Here is a 24754-nt window from a genome sequence, read left to right as displayed (position 1 = left end):
ATTCCTGCAATCAGCATGACAATTGCACACTCCTTCAAAACTTGAGACATCTGTGGCATTGTGTTGTGTGACAAAACTGCACATTTTAGAGTGGCCTTTTATTGTACCCAGCACAAGGTGCACCTGTGTTATAATCATGCTGTTTAATCAGATTTTTGATATGCCACACCTGTCAGGTGGATGGATTATCTTGGCAAAGGAGACTTGCTCACTAACAGGGATTTAAACAAATTTGTGCACAAAATTTGAGAGAAATAAGCTTTTTGTGCATACGAAACATGTCTGGGATCTTTTATTTCAGCCCATGAAACATGTGACCAACACTTTAAATGTTGCGTTTTATATTTTTTGTTCAGCCTATATCGTCTTACATTATCATAGGCTATAAGTCATCCTGCTACGTCAAAACAACATAGATGAGTAAAAGTAACTTATCTTTGGCGTTCCCCTTTAAGGCAAACAAGAAGTCATGTCCAGTAAATTGACAGACAAGGCTATTGTAAACAAGTCAGAGTAAACAAAGGTAGTCATTTCCCAAAACTCATCCAATGAGTAATGATTGAATAACAACTTGCATTTATGGAGTGCTTTTTTTCTTCTCAGACCGAGCTTAAGACCCCAATCCCCACCAATAGGCCTACCAGTACGTGACTATCGGATCAATAATCCCACAGTAAACGGCAGTTACATTCATACAGATAGCCTACAGATACAGTATGCACTTTAACCTCATAGTCATTGTACCACTTCAAATCCAAAGTGCTGGAGTACAACCCCAAATAACAAAACATGTGTCACTGTTTCAATACTTTCGGAGCCCACTGTATATCAGATGTTTCTTTGTTTTGGAACATGGTCATTGCATTACTTTTTAAGTGTTTTTGTCACAGGCCAGTTCACTCTGTGAACCATCTCCATCTTGATTAATTGGTATCAACATATACAATACCTACCAGTAAGAAGCCAGTAAATATGGAGAGGTGCTAGCTAGAAAATTATATTTTCAATAATGCAGAATAAGCCAAAATAATGTATCTTTCATGGGAAATGACATGCTATAAATACACACAGATTCTTGGGTCTTTGTCTTTAAAACTGTAGCCTATCTGCCATGTAGGCCTACTGTGAGATGTGTGATGTAATTTACTGTTTTACCTGGAACACCACACGCCAGTCCCCACTGGAAAAAAATTAAGCTATGCTATACTATTTTATTATATTCTATCACAACATTACGAGCAGAGTTGGAAAAAATGTTCAATTGTCATACTTGAGTAAAGGTAAAGACACCTTAATATAAAATGACTCAAGTGAAAGTAACCCAGTAAAATACTACTTGAGGAAAAGTCTAAAAGTATCAGATTTTAAATGTACTTGTCACGAATCCCACCGAAGGCGGTTCCTCTTCCTGTTCGGGCGGCGCTCGGCGGTCATCGTCACCGGTCTACTAGCTGCCACCGATCCCCTTTTCCCTTTTCAGTTGGTTTGGTCTTATTGGTTTCACCTGTTTCTAGTTTGGTTTTGATTAGGGCTATTTTTAAGATGGAAATGCCCGCTGGCTGTTGTGCGGGCTTGTTCTTCTGTGCGTTTGTTGTGGATTGTGTTTTGTGTTTTCGCTGGGCTGATTTTGGTCCTGTTTTTGGGCCGGTCTGTTTTGTGTGCGCCTAGTGTGTTGGCGTGACCGTGTCAGTACCAGGATTAAATACTGTTGTCCTAACCCTCTGCTCCCTGCGCCTGATTCCTCAACCCATTTCATCACAGTACTTAAGTACAGTGGTGGATAAAGTACTCAATTGCCATACTTGAGTAAAAGTAAATGCTATACATCAAATTCCTTATATTAAGCAAACCAGACGGCACAATTTACTTTTTTATTACTTTTTTCGACAGCCAGGGGCACACTCCATCACTCAGACATCATCCAACAGATCAGAGGCAGTAAGGATGACCNGGCACAATTTACTTTTTTATTACTTTTTTCGACAGCCAGGGGCACACTCCATCACTCAGACATCATCCAACAGATCAGAGGCAGTAAGGATGACCAGGGACGTTCTCTTGATAAGTGTGCCAATTTGATCTTTTTCCTTTACTTTTAAGTATTCAAATTGTAACAAGTACTTTTGGTTGTCAGGGAAAACGTATGGAGTAAAAAGTACCGAGTTTTCTTTAGGAATGTAGTGAAGTAAAAGTAAAAGTTGTCAAAAATATAAATAGTTAAGTAAAGTACAGATACTCCCAAAAATTACTTAAGTAGTACTTTAAAGTATTTTTACTTGAGTACTTTACACCACTGATTACGAGAGCTTGGGATTATAAGGTTCWATCAAAATGTTGTTATTGACATAGTTCTGTTCAATGCTCTCTAYCTGTATAGTACTCTGAATACCCCAATTCATGTTGATAAGTTCAACAGAATCAGTAGATAGGCCTCTTTAGTGTCCTAAGTTTTCATAACTGTGAACTTAATTKCCTACCGTCTATAAGCTGTTAGTGTCTTAACAACCGTTCCACAGGTGCATGTTCATTAATTGTTTATGGTTCATTGAACAAGCATGGGAAACAGTGTTTAAATCCTTTACCATGAGGATCTGTGAAGTTATTTGGATTTTTACGAATTATCTTTGAAAGACAGGGTCCTGAAAAAGGGACGTTTCTTTTTTTGCTGAGTTTATACGGGTCTTTCTATAAATAATGGGGCCAATGTGAGACTCTGGGATAAGAATAAAAAAATGGTTTGAAACAAAAAAAAATGTTTATGCAGTTCCACATGTGTACTTCAAGGAATATATGCAAATTGGCCCATAACTCCACCTATAAAGCAACATAGGCCTAGGACCACTGTTCCCTCTCTTTTTTTTCGGCACTGAGCAAATTTCAGGTCTGCTGAGGGCTGAGGCTGTACCCGCTTTAAGTTACAGTTTTAACAGAGGCCATGTAGGCTACTGTGGCTATTTGATCACAATGTAGGCCTACCAGRGTGGMCTACCTTCAATAACAACRGAGAAAATGCATCTCATAACATTTTAACATGGAAATAGCTGTTATATCATTCAGCCTAAAGTAGCAGCCAATGTGTGGTCTTCAATGTAGGCCTACATTCCATGAGACTTTTGAAAAAAACATGCAGGGCTTAACAATAACCTGTTTATCCACTTGTCCTTCAGACGAGGAGGTGACTGAAAATGTTGTGTTGTTTGATGCAAGAAACCACTTTGCAAAATAAAATGCATTATTATTCCCATACCATTATTACAGAGAATCAGACAAATTATGCTACCCTCTGCCTATTGGCTACTTATTCAAGCCTGTCTCAAAATACAACACTGCCCCTTTAAGACAAAAAAAAGCTCTTTACCAGACTTGCTTTACAAAGATGTCTAGAAATGTACACGTTTTGTGATTTTGCAGGAAACAATCACTCMCCTATTGCTGACTACAAATGATCTATAACTGGGCTAATAACTCCCTAACGAGCAAAGGATATGAACAAAATGTGTACAGGTGGCTACATGCAGCTCTCCCTTTGATCTCAAAACAAGGGCACATCTACTCAGAACCGCTCATGCTGTAAACACAGTCCAGTTAAAAGTAAATGGCACAGATCCATATTTGGCTGTGTTTATGCCGCACCGGTCTGTGTAGAGTACAGGCTGAGTAGTATGTGTCAATGCAATAGAATCCTACTCCGATGCGTCCTGCCTACAACAAAATTTCTTGCATAGTTCAATTTGCTTTGGTTTGTTGCATTGAAAGTGGCTAATAGTGCGTTGATTCGATCACAATTGCCACAGTAAAGGGAAATGTTGATAGTGTTAACAGGGAAAACTCTAGAACAGTGGTCACCAACATTTTCTGAGTCAAGATCACTTTCTGAGTCAAAACGCAAGCTGAGATCTACCGCTCTGATTTTTTTTTTAAACATGACTTAAAAAACGTAAGCCTGTGCAACATTAACCAATTAAAAACAGTACTGTAGCAATGAGGTTTGTGCAGTAAGCTATAGGCCCAATACATTATCACCACATATTGGCTTTGCTTGAATTGCCTTGACAAATGCATTGTTGTTCAGGACATAAAAAAAGAAGAAATAAAAATCAACATTTGAGGTAGGCTATATGATCACACCAGTAATAGATCTATTGTTGTATTACTTGTGAGGCACAGCTGAGTGAGCATACATTTAAATAATTTGCTTTTTATTTTACTGGGCTGATGGTGCCTGCATCTGATGGTCAGTCTCAGCGGAGGGAGAGAGCAGCCTCTCAACAGCCCTCCGCTCTCACTTTCCTCCACTGACACTGACCAAAAAGGGACACTGACCAAAAAGGGACACTGACCAAACAGTGACATAGTCTTCCWGCTGATGGCACAGCATTATTTCTGCCTCATGCTCAAATTCATGTTGTTACTCCAATGAACAGAGAAAGTTAAAAATTCCTCTATATTAAAAATGTCCCAAGCCGCTAATAATAACAAGGCAAGCCTATAGATACACTTTCCTACTCATTCATTAGTGCTGCAGTGCTTGTTGTAGCGCTGAGTGGAAATAGGAAGAACGCATTTTATGGCTTATAAAAGTGTTGAATACAAAGTGTTGACAGTGCTGAGTAAGAACTTAAACATGAACTCACTCATAAAAACAGCAGCTCTCTGCTGTGTTCATTGACAGTCTCTCTCTAGTCGTGGTTTTAAACGTTTCTTAAACCTGCTACGTTACAGCAGACACGGTAATCTGAGCCATCCGATTGGCCAGTGGTAGGCCTATAGTGCACTTGATTTGCTCTCTGGGCCTGCCGGGAAGGCAGAGTTTGTAACAACATTTCTTGCATAGTACCTTTAGACACATAGTACCTTTAGACACATGAAATGGTTCAAAATGGTAACAGTTTGCATACCCGGCGCACAGGGCAGTTGAATCGGGTGCACCTACCGCCAACAGCCCAGACAACAACAAAAAATAGAACACAAGGCTTTATCGTTGGGTTTTTTACATAAGTGTTTGGCGATCGACTAGGAATGCCTTGGAGATCGACCTGTCGATCACGATACACCGGTCGGTGACCACGGCTCTAGAAAGTTGAGTGAAGTTCAATCTCGTTGCTTCTCTCTGTGGGCTGGTATTTGGAACTGGGATGACATGTACTATCTTAGCTCTTCATCTGTAGCTGATGCGTCCTCCACTTTCCTGATGGTCATTGCATTTGGAGTTGCGTACACAGCCACAAATCTCACACACTCCTCTGCTCCATGTGCGTGTGTCCTTCACAGCAGTCCCTCCAATTAGACGAGACAGAGGGCCAGCGATGTTGCTTTTCCCTGGTATGTGGACAACTCGAAAGTCACAGGGTCGGAGCCTCAGCATCCACCGTTCAATGCGAGCGCATGGCTTTGAGCGAGGACTGTAAATAGCATCTAACGCCTTATGATCAGTAACAAGATCAAATTCCCTGACGTGTACATATGGGTGAAGACTTTCACAAACCCAAAGCAACGCAAAGGCCTCACGCTCAGTTTGTGAATATCTGCGTTCACACTCTGACAGACTCCTGCTCACATAACAGACTGGAACCATTTCTCTGTGTTGTTCTTGCACGAGCACAGCTCCTAGGACCACTGGTCCTGCGTCTGCTATTGATTTTGTGGGCATGTCTTTGTTAAAGTACGCGAGTGTCGCGGCTTCAGCCAGTTTCTCTTTTAATGTCTGAAATACCTTCTGTTCCGGTCCGAAGTGGAATGTTGTGTTCTTCTTGGTCAAATTCCGCAGAGGCTCTGAGAGTGTAGAGAACTGGGGAATGAACCTACTACTATAGCCCACTGAACCTAGAAAGCTAAAACCTCTGATGCAGTCTCAGGCTCGCTGGCCTCGACCACTGCGCTCCCTCTTTCAGCCGTGGGCACAATGCCCTTCTGTGAGAGTAGCATGCTCATAAACACCAATTTGTCCATGTTGAATTGACATTTCTCTGAGTTGAGAGTCAGCCCACAGTTCTCCAGCTTGTTGAGGACAGCATGCTGGTCATGGGTCTCCTTGTCCGGGGCGTGGACGATGATGTCATCCGATATGTTCTCCACCCCCTTGATGCCTGTCAGGGATGTTTCGATGTTTCCGATGAAACTGCAAATATGAGTCTTTTATATCTGTACATCCCATTATGCTCTGCAAACATCAACACGTCTCTTGACTCTGGTGTTAGCTCCAATTGATGATAGCTCCATTTAAGATCCAGTTTACTGAATATGACAGACCCATTAATTCCTTGCAAAAGTTAATCTACTGTGGGGATTGGGTACCCGACACGTATGATTGCTGTGTTCGCTTGTCTCATGTCCAGACACGTCCGGTTTTGGCACCACCACTACCGKATTCACCCATGGTGTGGCACCATCCACTCTCTCCATTAGGTCCATGTTTAGTAGTTCCTCTATCTTTTCTCCACAGCTTCTCTCAGGCGAAATGATTTCTTGCAGGTCTGCCTGCGTGCTGGACAAGCAGGGCCCCTTGCAAAATGATCTGCACATCCGGTGGCGACTTTAGCACGTAAATATTGGTGGGGCAAAAAATATATATATGTGGGATGCATGCCAGCAAAGCCACTACACTACACAACACCAAACAATACATTAATTGCACTATAACGGTGACAAACAGTGCCCACAAATTGTTAGGGCCTACATAAAGCGATCCCAACAGCAGTCCCAACAGCAGTCCCAACACCTTACCACTGCAACACCTGGCTATCAGCAGAGCCTTGTCTGGCAGCAAAACAGTTAATTCAGCCTCATTTACTGCCTTTAAAAAACATAGCTGATTTGGCTGACTTGCTTAAACAAATATGGTTTCTAATGACAATTGAGATGTACAAACTATGGCATAAGGGGTGACGACAAGCAGATAAGAGGCAATATGTAATTTCGATTAAGACATTAATGAGCGAGCTAGGACGGACGTAGTCAATATAATTATTTTTTCAGCACGTTTGAAATGTACAGCGACAGAATTCAGAACATGGGCCGTTCTTACAGTACACCAAGTCAGAACCGTAGGATAAATAAAGGGGGCATATACGCAGACAATGAAAGCTCTTAAAAATATTTGATGTGCTTTCAAGACAACTGGGAACTTGAAGGAAAAAAAAGGTCAAATTATGATGACGTCAGTGATCTTCAGGTCGTAGCTCTAAGATAGTTCCTTCCAAACCACTCATTGTTGAATTAGTGATTTACAACTTGTTGTGTAATGTTTATGTCCAATGGCCGATGAGCACCGATACGTTTTATCTATAATTTCTCTTYATTATTTCTCTTCATATGACAAGGATTAAAAATGATTTGCCAGGAGATTGTTGACTGCTAGTTAAGATTTTGAAAGTATAATGTTGACATGATCAGTCCAATCAAAGCTACTGCAGATATAATGTGATTTTAAGTCATTTTATCTGTGGCCAATGACCTTGAGCCTTCTTGGATGAGCACTTCTAATGTAACTCTATRGCAGCACCCAAGGGGCTGGAATTTTCTAACTCTACCCTTAGACTTGGCGGTGAAGTAGTGTCCCCATGAGTGACAGAACACTGAGCCAATCACGGCTCTGCTGGCTTGCCCCACYACCACAGAAAGAACTGAGCTAGGCTGAAACACCTGCCTTACAAAAGAAAACAAAAGACCATGTTTGTATGCGACTTTATTAACTCAAYTATATTGTAGCGATCCGCACAGACAGCTGTGTGTTATGTGTTAGGCTATTRGTTGGTTGTGTTGTACTTACCAGTACCCAGTGTTCAAGGGGTCGGACATGCCAATCARCCTGCTATCTGCCAATCACAGGAATGCCTGGAATGTTCTGAAGCAGGGCATCCTGGTGGTTGGCGGRGTGGCGTGGAGGGGGKTTGGGCAGGGGGATGGAGCATTGGAAGTTAAGAYCAGGTTTAGCCWTTGTTCTCTCTCTTACGTCTGGCCTTCACAGAGAAGGTCACGGTTGGTTTAYAAGGTATCCTTCATTTATTTGGCGTGGGCTACGGCCAAACAGTARCCTGTGTGAAGTTGGGTTAATAAACCGTAAATTCGTAAACTCAATCCKGTCTGGACAATTGTTCCTTTATGATCTAGTCAGGTCATTACAATATATATAYTTTACATTGTTTGCCAACTGATATGTGACACATACTAATGCCCAAAAAACATGCAAAACAGGAAAGCCCACCCCCCCCCACTGTTCTATATTCTCTTTGATTTAGTTGTTACTGCAACTCAGACAAAKGACTGAATGGATGACATACTGACTGACTGAAGGATGAATTAAATGATCAAATATGTTGKAATGATGAGTTGCGTGCATCACACATGCGCTGCACTTTATTTGGCTAGTAGGCAAATAGGCCTACATTAGAGTATAATGACTCTATGACTGCATTTCTCCAGAAGGGAATCTTCTGAAGCTSAGGGGTGCTTTTCCGAAKGYRCATGGTGCTGTGGTGCTGCATGGAGATCACAAGCTCTTCAACTGGGCAGCAGTGTCGTGATGGAGGGAATAGCCTAYATGGATATTACCTAAGACCACTGCAACAGAGTTMTTGTAAAGTGTGGGAATAAGCTTATGCCAGACGTAGCCTCTGTTTAACCTCTCCCTTGTTCATTTCAAAGTCCATATGTTCATGACCCGATTCATATGAATCATGTAAAAAAAAAATCAATTCATATTAAGCCTTGCTATATATCTTACCAATATGCTATGGTAAGATTTTGAGTGAGGAAATAAATCAATCAATATTTTTAGTGGCAAAGATTCCCGTGGTCATACATAATTCATAGATTCACCAGACATCTATTATTAGTCTATGTTTCATTATTCCTGGTATATACTACTGGTTCTGATTCATTATTCCTGGTATATACTACTGGTTCTGATTCATTATTCCTGGTATATACTTCTGTTTATGATTCATTATTCCTGGTATATACTTCTGGTTCTGATTAATTATTCCTGGTATATACTACTGGTTATGAAAAGCCAACTGACATTTACTCCTGAGGTGCTGACCTGTTGCACCCTCGACAACTACTGTGATTGTTATTATTTGACCATGCTGGTCATTTATGAACATTTGAACATCTTGGCCATGTTCTGTTATATTCTCCACCCGGCACAGCCAGAAGAGGACTGGCCACACCTCATAGCCTGGTTCCTCTCTAGGTTTCTTCCTAGGTTTAGGCCTTTCTAGGGAGTTTTTCATTATTCTTGGTATATACTACTGGTTACGTTTCATTATTCCTGGTATATACTACTGGTTACGTTTCATTATTCCTGGTATATACTACTGGTTACGTTTCATTATTCCTGGTATGTACTACTGGTTAAGATTCATTATTCCTGGTATATACTACTGGTTACGTTTCATTATTCTTGGTATATACTACTGGTTATGTTTCATTACTCCTGGTATATATTACTGGTTGTGATTCATTATTCCTGGTATATACTACTGGTTATGATTGCAGACAGAGCCCAGATAATGGGATGGTGCAAKATTGAATTTGTCGTATTTTGATAAGGTGCATGCATGGGGATGTCCATGTCACCCAGAGATGCTGTAGATACATCTAGCGGACTGAAACTTCACYGTTGTAGGCATAATACAGCTAGTGCTATCTAGACTTGCACTGAAAAACAAATCCATTACAWTAGCTACCTAAATATGATGCCAACTCAACTGAGTAATAGAGAATGGAGACTTTTAACTTGAAAACGTGCAGGATACCTCTTTCCAGTTTTACTGACTTCCGGTTTTTGTACTATGTTGTGCTTGTTTTCGTAACACTCCTCACAGGCCGTTTGGTGTACGTTTTCTTTGTTGGTGAGATGAAACTGCCAAAACTCTGAAAGGTATTATTGTATGTCACAAATGCAACACAAGATTTGTTCAAGCCTGAAATGTTGGTCAGTAATCGTAACATGTTTGTATGTTCACAGTTTAAATTTCATACTTACGTTTCATATTTCACAGATGGCTTTTCTTAYGATCCTAACAWTTTACGTATGGATTTTCTTACAATCCTAACGACATGTACGTTCAACCTTTATGCAGGTATCTGGCTCCATAGCCCCTGGCTATCAATACAGTCGTGGCCAAAAGTTTTGAGAATGACACAAATATACATTTTCACAAAGTCTGCTGCCTCAGGTTGTATGATTGCAATTTGCAAATACTCCAGAACGTTATGTGTGATCAGATGAATTGCAATTAATTACAAAGTCCCTCTTTGCCATGCAAATGAACTGAATCCCAAAAAACATTTCCACTGCATTTCAGCCCTGCCACAAAAGGACCAGCTGACATCATGTCAGTGATTCTCTCGTTAACACAGGTGTGAGTGTTGACGAGGACAAGGCTGGAGATCACTCTGTCATGCCGATTGAGTTCGAATAACAGACTGGAAGCTTCAAAAGGAGTGTGGTGCTTGGAATCATTGTTCTTCCTCTGTCAGTCATGGTTACCTGCAAGGAAACATGTGCCGTCATCATTKCTTTGCACAAAAAGGGCTTCACAGGCAAGGATATTGCTGCCAGTAAGATTGCACCTAAATCAACCATTTATTGGATCATCAAGAACTTCAAGAAGAGCGATTCAATTGTTGTGAAAAAGGCTTCAGGGCGCCCAAGAAAGTCCAGCAAGCGCCAGGACCGTCTCCTAAAGTTGATTCAGCTGCGGGATCGGGGCACCACCAGCACAGAGCTTGCTCAGGAATGGCAGCAGGCAGGTGTGAGTGCATCTGCACGCACAGTGAGGTGAAGACTTTTGGAGGATGGCCTGGTGTCAAGAAGGGCAGCAAAGAAGCCACTTCTCTGCAGGTAAAACATCAGGGACAGACTGATATTCTGCAAAAGGTACAGGGATTGGACTGCTGAGGACTGGGGTAAAGTAATTTTCTCTGATGAATCCCCTTTCCGATTGTTTGGGGCATCCGGAAAAAGCTTGTCCAGAGAAGACAAGGTGAGCGCTACCATCAGTCCAGTGTCATGCCAACAGTAAAGCATCCTGAGACCATTCATGTGTGGGGTTGCTTCTCAGCCAAGGGAGTGGGCTCACTCACATTGCCTAAGATCACAGCCATGAATAAAAATGGTACCAACACGTCCTCCGAGAGCAACTTCTCCCAACCATCCAGGAACAGTATGGTGACAAACAATGCCTTTTCCAGCATGATGGAGCACCTTGCCATAAGGCAAAAGTGATAACTAAGTGGCTCGGGGAACAAAACATCGATATTTTGGGTCCATGGCCAGGAAACTCCCCAGACCTTAATCCCATTGAGAACTTGTGGTCAATCCTCAAGAGGCCGGTGGACAAACAAAACCCCACAAATTCTGACAAACTCCAAGCATTGATTATGCAAGAATGGGCTGCCATCAGTCAGGATGTGGCCTAGAAGTTAATTGACACCATGCCAGGGCGGATTGCAGAGGTCTTGAAAAAGAAGGGTCAACACTGCAAATATTGACTCTTTGCATCAACTTCATGTAATTGTCAATAAATGCCTTTGAGACTTATGAAATGCTTGTAATTATACTTCAGTATTCCATAGTAACATCTGACAAAAATATCTAAAGACACTGAGGCAGCAGACGTTGTGAAAATGTATATTTGTGTCATTCTCAAAACTTTTGGCCACGACTGTACATTTAACAAACAAGAAAATTGTGCCCTCTGGTTTGCTTAATATAAGGACTTTGAAATTAATTAGAAATTATTTATACTCTTACTTTTTATTTTGTATATTTTAGCAATTACATTTACTTTTGATACTTAAGTATATTTGAAAACAAATAATTTTAGACTTTTACTCAAGTTGTATTTTTGCTGAGTTACTTTCACTTCTACTTTAGTCATTTTCTATTAAGGTAGCTTTCATTTTACTCAAGTGTGACAATTGGGTACTTTTCCACCCCTGAACAAAAAGGCTGAACAAACAGCCAATAGGCGCTCTCAAAATTGGCGCTCCATGTACAGGAAACACTTGTCTGTCAAGGATTCGCGCTAAATGTTGAAAAGCGTTCACTTCATTGAGCGCGTTTAATCAGCATCGCAAAAACGATACCAGCTACTAAACAATTCTACTCTAACGGGTGAGTTTTTAATGTTTAACAGACGTTGCTTTTATTATTTTGTTGGCATTTCTTTTCATTTGGCTGTGTTTTTTTTATTATTTTGTTGGCATGGTGATATAACCTATGTACCGTGAAGAACAGCTCAAATAGTCTCGAGGCGCTCAACTATAGGCTACTTTTTTATTCGCTGAGAATTTTTGGGTGATCCAGAAATTAAGAAGAATTGTGCTTTATTTGTCCAATTTAATAGTGCCGCTTCGGGGCACTTCTTCTCTGAGTGTCTAGTTTATGTCTTCACGCAGCAACTACTGCTCTGTTGCTTGAGTTTTGAATAAGATGCTGTATTGTTGAATGTGTTACATGTTTTAACTGTTAGAATAAATCAAACGAATAGCCCTCAAAAACAATGCAGACAAGCAAAAATCCTTTCAATTGGTCTGTACATAAAAGAGCGACATGGGCAGCGTACTAGCCTGTGTGCAGAGCTACCTACTGTTGTTACTTTGTTGTACGTGTATGAGTCATATCCTCAACGTGGTGTTCTACGAGGAGCCACCGGTGGTCCCGACACCAAGGATTTAAATCAATATAATTCGATGTATCAACTACATTTTCTATTTGAAGCATAAGGCAGGTAGGTGGTGAGTGTGTGTTGACAGGTGTGGGCTACCCCAAGATGTTATAGTCCATCGGGAAGGATCTAATTTCTGATTAGATCTAGAGCGTTATAATTAAGGCTGTATAGGTCTGAAGTTAATGCCAATAGTTTAATACACCGGTATTAGCCGATGTAATGGAACACATTTTTCTCCATGTCAGTAATAAAACCGTTCATTTTGAGATGTTGTATAGGTCTAACATCCTCTATAATAATACTAATTTCATCTCAAAGTTTACCATTGAATACTTCGTTTCAGAAGCCATGTGGAAAGCTTTTTTACCACATGGTTCATTCAGAAAGTAGCCTTGTCTAACCTGAGATACCTACCAGCTTCTGAACATGGCAGAAGACAAGGAAAGGATGTTGTAGAAATGATGGTGGGAGGGGACTGGATATGGTTAACTCCTTAAGTTGTAGACTTTTTAGAACATGCTGAAATCACCAAGAGCAAAAAATATGATGTTATTTCTTGTCAAAGATGACTGATTAGAATAACATCAGGGGGATTTGCTGTGGTTATTTTCAACACACCAGTATTTAAAAGAGTGACACGTTCTGAAGCTATCTTCTGTCCCATGCTTGTGTATACAGACTCAAGAGTATCAGGATGACTACCCAGAAGAATGCCCCTGTGGACCGGTGAGTTTACTCACTTTTCATTGGTTGAATCATCTGAGACAAAAAAACCTTGTTGGGAGCAGCTTTCACGTGCTTCTTCGTTTAGTCACCATATAACGACACAGGGCGAGATCCAGATGCAGACACAGGAGGCAGATGGTTAGAGTCTCTGGTATTTATTCAAATACAAGGGGCAGGTCGAGGACAGGCAGATGTTCATTAACCAGGTCAGAGTCCGAAAGGTACAGGGCGGCAGGCAGAAAAGGTCGGAACCAGGAGGGCTAGAAAACAGAGACTAGGGCTGGTAGGCTTGACGAGACAAGACGAACTGGCAACAGACAAACAGAGAACACAGGTATAAATGCACTGGGGATAATGGGGAAGATGGGCGACACCTGGAGGGGGGTGGAGACATGAACGAAGATAGGTGAAACAGATCAGGGTATRACATCCCATATCGTTCATCTGAGCACTGGTCCATGGGAATCAGATAAGAAATGACATGATATATCAGTAATTACTCAGTAAAAAACTAGAAATTACTTGTTTCTTTGGGAAACATTAAGCATCACTAGGCACCATTTAGTACCAGGTAATCACCGATTGTGTAAGTAAACTATAAAATACCCATTCTTACCACAAACATTCCTATGAAATACAAAGTAAATACCAGTGGAAACAGTAACCTACCTTAAAACGCAGTGCTACCAGCGGCTGTTGGAGTGGTTGCTATGTGAGATGTGAGTGATGTCTTCTCTCCCCTAACAGAGGCTGTGCTGTGGCCGTCATCATCTTTATCCTGGGACTGGGGACACTGCTGCCATGGAACTTCTTCATCACCGCCACTGAGGTACCACACAGCTCCTCTACCTCATCACAACCAGACACAAACACACACACACTCACACACACATTTAGGTACCACAAACAATAAACATTTTCACTGAATATTACACTTTCAGGCAAACATACTGTCTATTATTAGTTTGCCGTATGATAAGAGTAGGGGACTTCAGCTAATGTCACCTCTGTTCTCCCATTGTTTTCTGCTGAAGTATTTCGACGACCGCCTCAAAGGGACCCCGTCAAGTTACGGAACGACCCCAGTAACTAATGGAACGACCCCAGTTACGAATGGAACGACCCCAGTTACTAAAGACTACGAATTTGCCAGCTTTATGACCCTTCTATCCCAGCTGCCCCTGCTCCTCTTCACCCTAGCCAACTCGTTCCTGTACCAGTGGTGAGCAACATACCACATGGTTCTATGTGTCTAAACTTTTGATTCCACACCTCTCTCCTTTTGAATGGAAGGTCTAGTTTAATGTAGTGGTCTAACCCAACCTTCTTTTTCCTGTGTGGCGTTAGTATCAGAGAGAAGGTCCGGATTGCTGTCAGTCTGGTCTCCATCCTCTGCCTCTTCCTCCTCACGGCCATTATGGTCAAGGTGCCCATGCAGCCCGACAGCTTCTTCTCTATTACCATGGCAACTATCTGGTTCATCAACTGTGAGTTGGTTCCCACCTGCCCTCATGTGTCTCTGGATCACGTATTATATCGTTCAGAATCAGAAGTAGTCGTATCATTGTTTTGACTATTTGTCCGATGAAAATGTGTTCCAATCAAATTTTATGTGGAAATACTCACACATCCCCTCTTCCTCCCCTTCTCCAGCTTTTGGAGCTGTGCTCCAGGGCAGTCTGTTTGGGCTGGTAGGAATGCTCCCCCCGAAGTACAGCACATTGTTTATGAGTGGTCAGGGACTGGCAGGGATCTTCGCTGCTCTGGCCAGTCTGCTCTCTATCCTCAGTGAGTACTACACTTCCCTACGCACAACATATCACCTCACGACACCCACTAATAACGAACACAATGACACACCCAGGCGCACTCAATCAACATGACCTCCTCCTTAATATAGTAACAGGCTCACTAAAACAGGTCTTTTGCTAATGGCATTTGCTCACAATGTTTGCTCACATTAGCATAACTGGAAGAGCAGGCTCAAACTGTGGTAAACGTGTGTTATGCTTCAGCTTCGCTCAACTGATTAACTGGTCACCACATCCTGTTTGGTGGGAAACATCTCAGCTCCGCCTGCCAGCTTAGATTTGACTCTGTTTTTAGGTCAACTTGTCTTTTAATTCTATTTCGTACTGAGTTTCTCTTCTTCTCTGTGTAGGTAAAACAGACAAGGCCAGTGCTGCTCTTGGGTACTTCCTAACCCCCTGTTTGGCAACACTGATCACCCTGCTCAGCTACTTACTACTGCCACACCTGGTGAGTGGCTACACCGGTCATGACAAGAGAGCAATAGTCAGTTCTTCCACTGTTGCTTAGGACACTACAGAGGAATGTACTCATAAGATTGTGTGTTGGGTTCTAGGAGTTTGCCCGGTTTTACTTTGAGAAAAGTCAAAGTCACCATGACCAACTGGCGACCTCAAGCGAGCCTCTCAAAAGTGCAGGTAGGTTTATGGAACATTATATTCCATCCTTAACTAATAACAAATACATGATACCATGTAGAAGAGCTATTATTACTAATAGTTAATTCACTTATGTGCAGGGATTTTCCTTAATATGTTTGTTTGTTTTCAACTATGTTTTCAAAACGATATAATGCTTGAACCATTTGTCACTGTCTTTATCACGGACAAATCAGTGCAGTTGCCAGAGCCCTGACGATTTTTCCCTATTCTTCTCAAAGACAAAGAAAAAGAAGCTTTGGCCAATGGTGACCTGAATGGCTACAACAATAAACCCATAATAACAAATGGTGATTTTGAGGCCAGTGGGACCAAAGAAGCCCTGTCCATGACGAAACAGACTGACAGTCACACCAGGTCATCTGTCCTGGCAGTCTTCAAAAAGGTGCCTTGTTCCGTATCCCACTGTCATTCCGATCTCAATTCAAAACAACATTTTCTCAAACATTTCTCTCACACTTTGTTACTGTTGTGCAGATTTGGGTGATGGCCCTCTGTGTGACGTGTGTGCTGGCTGTCACACTGTCGGTTTTCCCCGCTGTCACAGTGAAAGTGAAGAGTGTGTATGGAAACAAGGAGTGGGGTGAGCAAACAGCTGGGAGAATAACACATAATTGCCTAGTAATATAATGTCCAGTTGTGGTTGGACATCTGCCTTACATCTGTATCTTTCAGACCGATACTTTCTCTGTGTCTGCTGCTTTGTCGTCTTTAACGCCATGGACCTGATTGGCCGCAGTGTCACCTCTATGGTTCAGTGGGTGAGTCTGACATTTCTGCCCTCTGTCTGTCTTCTTTACTACCAATAACGGCATTCAATTGCTGCTCCAATGCCTCAGAGTATGTTTCTCTGCCTAATAGTGTCTCTCTGTCTTTATCTGTCCACAGCCCTCAAAGAGAAGCCGTCTGTTGCCAGTGCTCGTGGTGTCCCGTGTGGTCTTCATCCCTCTCATTATGCTGTGTAACACTGACAACCGTCAGTACCTGCCAGTCCTGTTCTCCCATGACGTTGCCTTCGTTGCCATCATGACATTATTCGCCGTGTCCAATGGATACTTCATCTGTCTCTGCATGTCCTACGCACCTCAGTGAGTCACAGAATTGATATCTTCCCRGAATCTATTCAACAGTTTTGTCAAATTGTTCCATTAACCGTTTTTTGTTTTGTTTGCAACGTGTTCCCCAGTATCTGAGCTGTCCACCTGATCCCTGTTCTCTTTCCCAGGTTGGTGAGGKCTAAAGACTGTGAGACAGCAGGGGCCTTGATGACCTTYTTCCTGGCTCTGGGTCTSTCTCTAGGGGCAGCCCTCTCCTTCCTGCTGAGGAACCTGCTTTAGAGAACACTACCTTCTACATACCGCTCTAACCAAACTAAGTCTGGTTACACTCTTATAAAAATAGACTGTTATCTTGAACCTAAAAGGGTTATCCATCTGTCCCCATAGGAGAACCCTTTGAAGAAGCCTTTTTGAATCCAGGCAGAACCCTTTTGGGTTCCATGTAGAACCCTCTGTGAAAAGAAACGATATAATGCTTCTACCTGGAGCCAAAAAGGGTTCTCCTATGGGGACAGCCAAATAACCCTTWTGGAACTATTTTTTTCTAAGAGTGTATTTATGTGTTACTCGCTGAATAGAAATGGGTTATACACATTGTAACGGTTGTCGTCGTCTGAAGAGGAAGAATCGGACCAAAGCGCAGCGTGGTAAATGTTCATGACTTTTATTTAAACTGAACACTAGAAAAAAATAACAAAGTGCAAAAACGAAACCGAAACAGTCCTGTCAGGTGCAGAAAACAACTACCCACAAAGCATAGGTGGGGAAAAGCTACCTAAGTATGGTTCCCAATCAGAGACAACGATAGACAGCTGTCCCTGATTGAGAATCATACCCGGCCAAAACAGAAATACAAAACATAGAAAAAGGAACATAGAATGCCCACCCAAATCACACCCTGACCAAACTAAAATAGAGACATAAAAAGCTCTCTACGGTCAGGGCGTGACAGTACCCCCCCCCCCAAAGGTGCGGACTCCGGCCGCAAAACCTGAACCTATAGGGGAGGGTCTGGGTGGGCATTTCTCTGCGGTGGCGGCTCTGGTGAAGGACATAGACCCCGCTCCACCTCTGGCTTGGCCCACTTAGGTGGCGCCTCTAGAGCGGGAACCCTCGCCGCCGACCCCGGACTGGGGACCCTCGTAGCGGGCCCCGCACTGTGGACCCTCGTAGCGGGCCCCGGATTGGGCACCCTTGTAACGGGCCCTGCACTGTGGACCCTCGTAGCGGGCCCGGACTGGGCCCCCTCGTACGTGGCCCCGCGACTGGGCAACCCGTAAGCGGCCTCGACCTGGGCACCCTCGTCGGGCCCGGACCTAGGGCACCTCGTAGCGGGCCCCGACTGGGCACCCTCGTAGCGGGCCCCGGACTGGGCACCCTCGTAGCGGCTCCGGACTGGGCACCCTCGTAGCGGGCTCCGGACTGGGCACCCTCGTAGCGGGCTCCGGACTGGCAGCCCTCGTAGCGGCTCCGGACTGGGCACCCTCGTAGCGGCCCCGGACTGGGCACCCTCGTTGTTGGCCCCTGACACCTGGCCCCCTTGTTGGAGCTCAAGTCTATCGCCTGACTCCGCCAATCTCCCGCCTGCCTCTCGTGCCTGCTGCGCTGCCTTGCCTCATATCACCGCCTCTCAGCTTTAGCTGCCTCCAGCTCCTTTTTCGGGCGGCGATATTCCCAGCCTGTCTCCAGGGTCCCTTTCCGTCCAATATCTCCTCCCATGTCCAGGAGTCCTAAACCCTCTGCTCCTCCATACCACGCTGCTTGGTCCGTTGGTGGTGGTAGTTCTGTAACGGTTGTCGTCGTCTGACGAGGAAGAATCGGACCAAAGCGCAGCTTGGTAAGTGTTCATGACTTTTATTTAAACTGAACACTAGAATAAAAGTAACAAAGTGCAAAAACGAAACCAAAAAAGTCCTGTCAGGTGCAGAAAACACTAACAGAAAACAACTACCCACAAAGCTAGGTGGGGAAAAGCTACCTAAGTATGGTTCCCAATCAGAGACAACGATAGACAGCTGTCCCTGATTGAGAACCATACCCGGCCAAAACAAAGAAATACAAAACATAGAAAAAGAAACATAGAATGCCCACCCAAATCACACCCTGACCGAACCAAAATAGAGACATAAAAAGCTCTCTACGGTCAGGGCGTGACACACATATTCATTAATGCCAAAGCAAACGTACAGTACCAGTCAAAAGTTTGGACACACCTATTCATTCCAAGGTTTTTCTTTATTTTTACTATTTTCTACATTGTAGAATAATAGTGAAGACATCAAAACTATGAAATAACACATATGGAATCATGTAATAACCAAAAAAGTGTTAAACAAATGAAAAATATATTTAATATTTTACATTCTTCAAAGTAGCCACCCTTTGCCTTGATGACAACGTTGCACACTCTTGGCATTCTCTTAACCAGCTTCATGAGGAATGCTTTTCAACAGTCTTGAAGGAGTTCCCACATATGCTGAGCACTTGTTGGCTGCTTTTCCTTCACTCTGTGGTCCAACTCATCCCAAAGCATCTCAACTACCTTGAGTAGGTGTGTCCAAACTTTTGACTGGTACTGTATATGTATATTTCAAACGAAGAAAAGTTATTGCACTGTCACGCCCTGACCTTAGAGATCCTTATTATTCTCTATGTTTGGTTAGGTCAAGGTGTGACTCGGGTGGGAAAGTCTATATTTTCTATTTCTTTGCTTTTGGCCGAGTAGGGTTCCCAATCAGAGGTAGCTGTCTATCGTTGTCTCTGATTGGGGATCATATATAAGCTGTCATTTTCCTCTTGGTTTTTGTGGGATCTTGTTTTCTGTTTAGTTTCTTAGCCTTACAGAACTGTGCGCTTTCGTTTTTATACTTTGTTATTTTGTTTGGTGTCATCAATAAAGTTACGATGTACGCCTACCAAGCTGCGCCTTGGTCCATTCATTCTACCACCAACGAGAGCCGTTACAGGCACACTGACCTACAACATGTGGAAGTCAATCTAACTATGCAATGTGGGATASTGTCAGTGGTGTCCCATTCACTGGTGTAACATTTTTTGAGAGATACCTTGTTCTATTTTGGAGTTATTTAAGATTAAGTATTTTACCATTGTATTTCTTTTTATTACAGTTTTTATATTGTTTTTATACTGTATTTTGATTTGTTACGATTTTTTTACTACTATTTACTATCTTATTGCATTTTATCTTCATTTAACTGCATTTTATAAACAATAATTCAGCTTTCATGGAAACAATTTTTTGGGGGAAAAGTCTGGTACCTGTCTCCCTGACATTCTGATGGTTTGAAAAATAAATGAAAAACTTTTCCAGAAAAACAAAGAAGCTTCTACCTCTATCTCTCTACCATGTCTGTTAGCTAATGTAAGCAGCTGGGGGTACAATTATAGTAGCTATTATCAAACCCCATTAGCTCTTGTCCTAGAAGCCATTACATTCTTGTCCTTACAGAGGAGAGGACAGTGAATTTATTTATAAAAAAATATATACAGTGGGGAGAACAAGTATTTGATACACTGCCGATTTTGCAGGTTTTCCTACTTACAAAGCATGTAGAGGTCTGTAATTTTTATCATAGGTCCAGCAGAAACCCTTTTGGGTTCCATGTAGAACCCTCTGTGAAAAGAAACGATATAATGCTTCTACCTGGAGCCAAAAAAGGGTTCTCCTATGGGACAGCCAAATAAAACCCTTATGGAACTATTTTTTTCTAGAGTGTATTTATTGTGTTACTCGCTGAATAGAAATGGGTTATACACATTGAACGGTTGTCGTCGTCTGAAGAGGAAGAATCGGACCAAAGCGCAGCGTGGTAAATGTTCATGACTTTTATTTAAACTAACACTAGAAAAAAATAACAAAGTGCAAAAAAAACGAAACCGAAACAGTCCTGTCAGGTGCAGAAAACAACTACCCACAAAGCATAGGTGGGAAAGCCTACCTTAAGTATGGTTCCCAATCAGAGACAACAGATAGACAGCTGTCCCTGAATTGAGAATCATAACCCGGCCAAAACAGAAATACAAAACATAGAAAAAGAACATAGAATGCCCACCCAAATCACACCTGACCAAAACTAAAATAGAGACATAAAAGCTCTCTACGGTCAGGGCGTGACAGTACCCCCCCCCCCAAAGGTGCGGACTCCGGCCGCAAAACCTGAACCTATAGGGGAGGGTCTGGGTGGGCATTTCTCTGCGGTGGCGGCTCTGGTGAAGGACATAGACCCCGCTCCACCTCGGCTTGGCCCACTTAGGTGGCGCCTCTAGAGCGGGAACCCTCGCCGCCGACCCCGGACTGGGGACCCTCGTAGCGGGCCCCGCACTGTGGACGCTCGTAGCGGGCCCCGGATTGGGCACCCTTGTAACGGGCCCGCACTGTGGACCCTCGTAGCGGGGGACTGGCCCTGGGCCCGTGGCGGTGCCCCGGCGACTGGGCCCTCGTAGCGGGCCCCGGACTGGGCACCCGTACGGCCCCGATGGCACCCTCGTAGCGGGGCCCCGGACTGGGCACCCTCGTAGCGGGCTCCGGACTGGGCACCTCTAGCGGGCCCGGACTGGGCACCCTCGTTGTTGGCCCCGGACTGGGCACCCTTGTTGGAGGCTCCGGACTGGGGGCGACTCTGGAGGCTCCGGATTGGAGGGAGACTCGGAAGGCTCTGGAACTGGAGAGCGTCGCTGGAAGCTCCGACTGGAGGCGTCGCTGGAGGCTCCGGACTGGAGGGCGACTCTGGAGGAGAAGCGCAGAGGACAGCCTGGTGCGTGGGGCTGCCACAAGGACCACAACTGGGGAGACCTATAGGAGGCTGGTGCGTAGAGGAGGCACCGGATGAACCAAGCTGTGGGGGAGCTCTGGTGCGCAGCCCTGGCACCACTCCTCCAGGCTGAAATGCCCATTTTAGCCGGCCCCTCCAGAGTGCAGGCACAGGTCGAACCGGGCTGTGGGGGAGCACTGGAGATCTGGTGCTTACCACTCGCACTCTCCGCTTGGCTCAATGCCCACTTTAGCCCGGCACGGGCGGAGCGCAGGCATAGACGAACTGAGCAGTCCCAGCGCCCCGGAGACACAGTACGCAGAGCCGGCGCAGATACCCTGGGCCAAAACGGCGCACCGGAGACCAAGCGCGCTTAGCTGCCACAATCCGCCCTGGCTGGATGCCCCACTCTCGCATGGCACTTGCGGGGGGCTGGCATATAGCGCTCCGGGCTATGAGCGCGCACTGGAGAACACCGTGCGCTTTACCGCATACACAGGTGCCTGACCAGTACCCACGCTGCTTCCGTAAGCACGGGGAGTTGGCTCAAGTCTATCGCCTGACTCCGCCAATCTCCACGCTGCCTCTCGTGGCTGCTGCGCTGCCTTGCCTCATATCACCGCCTCTCAGCTTTAGCTGCCTCCAGCTCCTTTTTCGGGCGGCGATATTCCCCAGCCTGTCTCCAGGGCCCTTTCCGTCCAATATCTCCTCCCATGTCCAGAGTCCTAAACCCTCTGCTCCTCCATACCACGCTGCTTTGTCCGTTGGTGGTGGGTAGTTCTGTAACGGTTGTCGTCGTCTGACGAGGAAGAATCGGACCAAAGCGCAGAGCTTGGTAAGTGTTCATGACTTTTATTTAAACTGAAACACTAGAATAAAAGTAACAAAGTGCAAAAACCAAACCAAAACAGTCCTGTCAGGTGCAGAAAACACTAAACAGAAAAAAACTACCCACAAACATAGGTGGGGAAAAGCTACCTAAGTATGGTTCCCAATCAGAGACAACGATAGACAGCTGTCCCTGATTGAAACCATACCCGGCCAAAACAAAGAAATACAAAACATAGAAAAAGAAACATAGAATGCCCACCCAAATCACACCCTGACCGAACCAAAATAGAGACATAAAAAGCTCTCTACGGTCAGGGCGTGACACACATATTCATTAATGCCAAAGCAAACGTACAGTACCAGTCAAAAGTTTGGACACACCTATTCATTCCAAGGTTTTTCTTTATTTTTACTAATTTTCTACATTGTAGAATAATAGTGAAGACATCAAAACTATGAAATAACACATATGGAATGATGTAGTAACCAAAACATTTATTTTTATGTTTGAGATTCCTCAAAGTAGCCACCCTTTGCCATGATGACAAGCTATGGACACTCCTAGCATTCTCTCAACCGGCTTCATGAGGTAGTCACCTGGAATGCATTTCAATTAACAGTGTGCCATGTTAAAAGTTCATTTGTGGAATTTATTTCCTTCTTAAACTCTAACGAGTCTCCCTCCCGGATCCGGGATCCTCCTCATCAAAAAAGCTGACTAGCATAGCCTAGCCTAACGGGACAGGGATATCATATAATTTCATGAAATCACAAGTCCAATACAGCAAATGAAAGATAAACATCTTGTGAATCCAGCCATCATTTCGCATTTTTAAATGTTTTACAGCGAAAACACAATATATAATTATATTAGCTCACCACAATAAGCCAAACACACAATGCCATATTTTCACCATGTTTCCACCGCATAGGTAGCTTTCACAAAACCCACAAATAGACATACAATTAATCACTAACCTTGAACAACTTCATCAGATGACAGTCTTATAACATCATGTTATACAATACATTTATTTTTGTTCGAAAATGTGCATATTTGAGGTATAAATCGTAGTTTTACATTGCAGCCACCATCACAAATAGCACCAAAACAGCCAGAATAATTACAGAGAGCAGCGTGAAATATATAAATACTCATCATAAAACATTTATGAAAAATACATGCTGTAACAGAATGAAAGATAAACATCTGTGAATCCAGCCATAATTGCAAGTTATTTAAGTGTTTTACAGCAAAAACACAATATATAATTAATTAGCTCCCACAAATAGCCAAACACACAAAGCCATTTATTCACCGCCAACATAGCTTTCACAAAAACCAGCAATAGAGATACAATTAATCACTAACCTTTGGACAACTTCATCAAATGACAGTCTTATAACATCATGTTATACAATACATTTATGTTTTTGTTCGAAAATGTGCATATTTAGAGCGCAAATCGTGGTTTTACATTGTGAATACGTAGCAACAATGCACCAAAATGTCCGGAATATTTTGGACAGTCACCTAATCTAACCAAAGAACTCATCATAAACTTTACTAAAAAATACACTGTTGTACAGCAAATGAAAGATACACTGGTTCTAATGCAACCGCTGTGTTAGATTTTTAAAAATAACTTTACTACAACAGCAGCATGCATTATTGTGAGACAGCGCTCACCTATCTCCGCCTTGTTGGAGCCAACATATTACACAAAAATACGAAATAACATCATAAAATTCTCTTACCTTTTTGATCTTCCATCAGAATGTTGTGCAAAGGAGTCCTAGTTCCAGAATAAATCGTTGTTTGGTTTTAGAATGTCCATTTCTTCTGTCGAATTAGCAACTTTGGCTTAGCATTGTGGCGCGAACATGCCATCAACTCTTGCGCCCTGGAACGAAAAATTCCAAAATTCCCAATAAACGTCGAATAAACTGGTCAAACTCGGTTGAAAATCCTACTTTATGATGTTTTCTCATATATCCAATAAAATCAGAGGCGGAGCATTTCGTGTGTATACGTAACGCATTTCAGAAGACAATGTGGAGTTCCCCTGTGCGCCGTTGAAACTGACAAAAGAGCGGACCTGTCACTCCAAAAGCTCTTATTCGGCCTCACATCAAGCTAGACACCCATTCAACCTTCTACTGCCTGTTTACATCTAGTGGAAGGCGTATGAAGTGCATACAGATCCATAAATATAAGG

The 24754-nt window shown here is 43.3% G+C and overlaps 1 protein-coding gene and 1 long non-coding RNA gene across 3 annotated transcripts; one reads left to right on the top strand and one right to left on the bottom strand.

Annotated features, from left to right (window-relative positions):
* The first annotated feature begins 12020 nt into the window (after positions 1-12020).
* On the top strand, positions 12021-18160 carry LOC111950116 (equilibrative nucleoside transporter 2-like). The gene is made up of 13 exons (XM_023967487.2): positions 12021-12124; positions 13359-13406; positions 14154-14235; positions 14441-14628; positions 14754-14893; positions 15060-15194; positions 15568-15665; positions 15772-15853; positions 16096-16259; positions 16352-16457; positions 16550-16635; positions 16763-16962; positions 17100-18160. Exons 2-13 carry the CDS (start codon positions 13375-13377, stop codon positions 17209-17211), a joined length of 1425 nt encoding a protein of 474 aa, XP_023823255.1. The 5' UTR covers positions 12021-12124; positions 13359-13374; the 3' UTR covers positions 17212-18160.
* LOC111950117 (uncharacterized) lies at positions 13546-15060 on the bottom strand. Of its 2 annotated transcripts, none has more exons than XR_011473991.1 (3): positions 14730-15060; positions 14076-14255; positions 13546-13780 (listed from the first exon to the last, which is right to left on the bottom strand). It is a non-coding gene; the product is annotated as an uncharacterized lncRNA (long non-coding RNA). The 2 variants fall into 2 exon arrangements; XR_002875459.2 differs by having other exon boundaries at positions 13546-13713.
* Positions 18161-24754: the final 6594 nt, after the last annotated feature.

This window comes from Salvelinus sp. IW2-2015, linkage group LG23 (genome assembly GCF_002910315.2).
Source record: "Salvelinus sp. IW2-2015 linkage group LG23, ASM291031v2, whole genome shotgun sequence".
In the NCBI taxonomy this organism is placed as follows: Eukaryota; Metazoa; Chordata; class Actinopteri; order Salmoniformes; family Salmonidae; genus Salvelinus; species Salvelinus sp. IW2-2015.
The sequence above is the reverse complement of the archived record's forward strand: the minus strand, read 5'-3'. Positions and strand labels throughout refer to the sequence as shown.